We start from the raw sequence: 5,026 nt of genomic DNA, 5'->3' as shown, positions 1-5,026 counted from the left end.
GACCACGAGGTAAACCTTAGAGGATCCTGCGTCCAATATAAGGGAAATCTGGGATTCCCCTCACCATCAAAAAAGAACCTTCGACCAACATCAGTGATCGATACCTTAAAAAATTTTTCCTTAAACCCTCTATATGACTGCAGGTACAGCTCTAGTAGCGCGTTACCCGGTTCCGAAATCAATGACACCCATCCCTTAGTAGCCGCCGGTCGACATCTAAAGAAGTACAAAAACAAGCCTACAGTGGGCCTAATATCTAACGCCCGACACACTACAGCAAAAGCCTGCACATACCCCCAACTATTGGGATGCAACTGACTCGGCGCGACGTTTAGGGTGCGCAAAACGTCCATTTGGAATGTGGTAAATGGCAATCTCACATACAAATCGCCGAACAGGGCAGCATAACAATAGAAAAATTCATCAACAGCATTTTCCCTACCATAGCATACCCTTTCATCATCTCGGCAAGCTATCAACTTTACACAGGTTTGATACCCTAGGGTTCTCAACAGGCAACTATCCTCAATCCAGTTTGTTATTACCTCCCTACTCCTAAATTGACTCCTAAGTTCTTTCACTTCACGCGCCACCCAAGCATACTCATCTCCACTAATTGGAGACATTATGCGTCCCCCTGGACCTTCACCACACACATTTCCATAAATAAATGCCTCCTCACCAAAGGGTATCGTAGTAATTTCAGGGCATTCCGCCGTAGATGACGGCCCCGGAATATCGCCACCGGTGTTTTGCCCTCTTCCCTCCATGGTCAACACTAAACACACTTAGATGAAGAAAATTTTAGGGTTACCTGGCAAAGTCTCGCAACAACGTAGGCAATGAAGATGGAGGGGACACAATCTCGCTCACGGTGCACACTGTCAAACTCTGTTCCTCTGTAAAAGTGACTAAACCCCCTTCTAAATCGTGTTCAAGAAGCTAAACCGTTTAGTAGCCAGGTGCCGTAGGATTCATTTCAATCTAACGGCCACTAATTAACGTCTCTTCACTTCCACTCAGGAGCGGGAAAACCCTAAAATTCGTAAGGCCACACCAGCTGTCACCCACGTCTCCTCATTTCCTCCACGTCTCCTCATTTCCTCCACGTCTCCTCGTTTTCTCAAACAATACTCAAAAGTCCTCCGTAACTTTGTCGCCCATTTACTCGGACTTGGGGGGCATGTACTATAGGATACCTAATCCTCCAACGGTCGACCAATAACCCGACGACATACGACCACATGGCGTTGTCGACCGCTTGGTACACGACGTACGACCACATGGCGTTGTCGACCACTTGATGATCGACAATCGAATGAGTTCCGTGCGACAAGTCACCCACTTATGTCGACATGCGAGATGACCGACATATAGAACACGACATCGTGGTCTATCGGTTACAAATAAACAGTTACATATAATTAGCTAACTAATGCCGCGAATCACGGAAATAGGTGACTCAGTATCAGCACACGATCTAGCAGTTATAACTCCTACACAGTCAACTTCAGTAACTGACCGGATTATCAGGTAACCGGATCATCAGGTAACGGTTTATTTTATTACTTTAAATACACACAGCATACCAGAAAAAAGGTACGTTTTTCCCTAAGAAGAATTAAGAAAAGATTTCTTGATCTAATCACTCTCACTGACTTGAGCGTCGGAGTGCCTTTGCAGGTACCCCGCCCACCTTTACCCAAAGAACAGAGCGTAGAAAGAGAGAGGAAACATCATCACAGAGTTCAGAAGAAGAGGCAGTCCGGTTTTATTTGGTTTGTATTTTGGTCTCCACATCTCTACTGAAACACCTTTTAAAATTAAACAACTTTTATATAAAAAAGGGTTAGATTACTAAAATAACCAAAGCAAAATCCTCCTTTTTAACTTTTTACTTATTAATGATATTATGCTTCAATTCTTATTGAACCAATGCCTAATTTTGAGATTTATGTATTAGTTCATAATCAAGGCAAAAGAAATCATCTTTTTTATCTCGTTCGGATATGTTTCAGTTATCCCACATAATCCATGTTAAAACTCTTTCTTAATGGAGTTATCCAAGAAAAACCAATTAGAGATGAAATTTAATCATAGTTATTAATTAAATAGTTAAATATTAAGAGAAAGATATGTTGGAAAAATCTCACGATACACACACCCAAATAATTTCCTAAAATTGAGTCTTATTATTCATTATAATTGAAGGGCTTTAAATAGCCATAACACTTACAAGATTACGGGGAATAAAAATAAAATATCAACTATCTTAAAAATAAAATCTGCTTAATCTATCATAAAATAATATTGTACCTAGATAAACCGAAAATCATACCTACGTGTCCCTATTTTATCTCTGTCAAATCAAACTAAATATTACTATACCCAAAATCTAACAAAATAAGATTTAAACAAAATTATTAATAAAATCCTAAAATTTAAGTTTATCCCAACAAACTCCCCCATAAACTTAAATTCTTCCTTCCTTCGTTCGACTTTCCATGTGCATCATCCTACTCCGGGTTTGCATCTTCTCTCCAAGATTTTCAGCTCCAATTCATACAACCGGTTCTTCTTTGCTTTTACCTGAGTTGTTAGACAACCATGCTTATCCTTTAAATATAGCACCTGCTTTTTCATAAAAATTGAATTACCTTTTTCAATTATCTGACCCATGCTTAAAATATTGCTCTTCAACTCCGGAACATAATAAACATCCCTAATATCTCCAACTCGTCCATTAATCTGAATATGCCGAATTGTTCCACGCCCTTTCACGACCACCTTGGAGTCATCTCCAAAAGACACAAATTTGGCCTCCACCTTGGTGAGTTCATAAAAAAAGTTCTTGTTCCCACACATATAGCTTGCTCCAATATCTAGATACCATACCGAGTTGGTAAAAATCTCATCATCGTTCATCTCTTCTTCATCTTCTTCCCTATTTTTATCTAGTTCAATAACGATAGATGCTTTCTCTTCCTTTTCAGGAGTCATCTTCTTCAACTCCTCAAGTTAAACCCTTTGTTTATTCATAATTTCATTAGCTTCATCCAGAAGCCTCCCCATCCGCTGAATATCTTCATCTTTTTGTTTGAGTTCCTTTTCCACATTTGTCGCACCTTTTACCGAGATCACTTCATCCAATATTGAGACGAAATTTTCCATGTCCACTGTATTCGAGCTCTTTGCCAACAATAGTTCTTCTACATCTTCTTCTGCATCTTCAATAACGAGATTCGTCTCCCCCTTTGTCTCGGTCTTGCAATACTTTGCAATATCACCAAACTTGCCACAGTTGTAGCACTTTGTTGATCTACACTCGTTTGCAAAGTGGTCGTACTTGCCACACTTAAAACACTCCACTCTTGACTGATCTCCTCGACCTTTTCCTTGTCCTCGGTCATGCCAATTCTGCTGACCAGTTTGATCTTCATTATCATTACCTTGGCCACGTCCACCTCGTCCTCTGCCACCAGGACCTCGGCTCTGAGTAATCCGAGTTTTATTCGAGTCAAATTGTACCTGTAGTGCTTGGTCGTCGGGTTCAACTTGATCATCCCAACTCCTTCTCCTTTGTTTGTGGGCTTCTAATGACCCAGCAAGTTCATCCACTGTGAGAACCGACAAGTCCTTCGATTCTTCGATGGCGCACACGATACTTTCGAAATCTTTTGTAAGAGATCTCAAAATTTTTCCCACAACCCGGCTAGATGGCATTTGTTCTCCATTCCTACCGAGTTGGTTGGCCACCTTCTCCACCCGAGTTATGTACTCGGTTATATGCTCTTTGGGTTCCATCTTCAACTGTTCAAACTCTCCTCTGAGAGCTTGTATTCAGACTTGTCTAACGCGGTTGTCACCTTTATATGCAACCTCCAATATCTCCCAGGCTTCCTTTGTTAATTTGACATTCGCTATCTTTTCAAATCCCAACTCATCTACTGCATTGTAGATGAAATATAATGCTGACCCATCTCTTGCACGAGTTTTCTTCAATGTTGTCATTTGTGCCACCATCTGATGTTTGTGCGTATCAGGTTCAACGTACCCGTCTTCCACCATATCCCAAATGTCTTGGGATCTCAATAACGCCTTCATCTATAGGAACCAATTATCATAATTGGTTTTTCTCGTCAATTGTGGCACACTCATACCATTGATAACCTTTGCCATCTCTCAAAAAATAAAGCACTCACTTTTTCTCTCACGATGTTTGACTCTTTCCTCTCTCTCTTTTTCTCTCTCTTGGTACTTAGAGCATAAAGCTCTAATACCACTATTGGGAAAATCTCACGATACACACACCCAAATAATTTTCTGAAATTGAGTCTTATTATTCATTATAATTGAAGGGCTTTAAATAGCCAAAACACTTACAATATTACGAGGAATAAAAATAAAATATCAACTATCTTAAAAATAAAATCTGCTTAATCTATCATAAAATAATATTGTACCTAGATAAACCGAAAATCATATGAAGATTATTTACCAAAATCAATTTAGTAACGATGAAAATTTTGATTCATGTCAAATAACATACTGAAATTAACAACATATTAAAATTTGAAATTAAGAGTTTAAAGTAAGCTTCGTTGGAATTGGGTTTCATGAATCATATGAAGATAAAACTCTTCTCAATATTTCATTATTTCATTCAAACATTCACATTAAGGCATACTAGTCCTAATCCCTTAGCAACTAGTTCTAAATTAATATATTAAAGTGTTAATCCCTTAGTTAATTTAACATACAATTTGCGTTAAGTCCAATGCTAAGAAGGACCAAGTTATTGAGTTTAGTCCTAGATCCCAAATCACTTAGGTGCTCTATCTATGTCCATGTTCAAAGTTACTTTCCAGTAATCAGAGATATTCAAATAACATTATATTTTCATACAATGATAGTAAATTCAAGAAAGAGCATATGAACGAAAAATAATATATTGAACAAGAAAATTACATCAGAGTGAGTTCATTACATCTAATTCCAACGAAAGAAAAGTCTAGCTACTCCTAGT

General features: G+C 38.6%; 1 protein-coding gene and 1 pseudogene across 1 annotated transcript; both read right to left on the bottom strand.

The window, feature by feature from the left end:
• Nucleotides 1-2,511: 2,511 nt before the first annotated feature.
• Nucleotides 2,512-3,000, bottom strand: LOC148198324 (uncharacterized). Its single transcript, XM_088115758.1, has one exon. It carries the CDS (start codon nt 2,998-3,000, stop codon nt 2,512-2,514), a length of 489 nt encoding a protein of 162 aa, XP_087971884.1.
• An 18-nt stretch (nt 3,001-3,018) lies between these two features.
• LOC148198323 (uncharacterized) lies at nt 3,019-4,179 on the bottom strand (annotated as a pseudogene).
• Nucleotides 4,180-5,026: the final 847 nt, after the last annotated feature.

Source organism: Vigna umbellata, chromosome 5 (assembly GCF_029865625.1).
Source record: "Vigna umbellata cultivar VRB3 chromosome 5, Vumbellata_1.0, whole genome shotgun sequence".
NCBI lineage: Eukaryota > Viridiplantae > Streptophyta > Magnoliopsida > Fabales > Fabaceae > Vigna > Vigna umbellata.
The sequence above is the reverse complement of the archived record's forward strand: the minus strand, read 5'-3'. Positions and strand labels throughout refer to the sequence as shown.

Excerpts from the sequence above, each read along its gene's own strand:
- LOC148198324 (XM_088115758.1), bottom strand. The coding sequence starts at position 3,000 with ATGACTCCTGAAAAGGAAGAGAAAGCATCTATCGTTATTGAACTAGAT.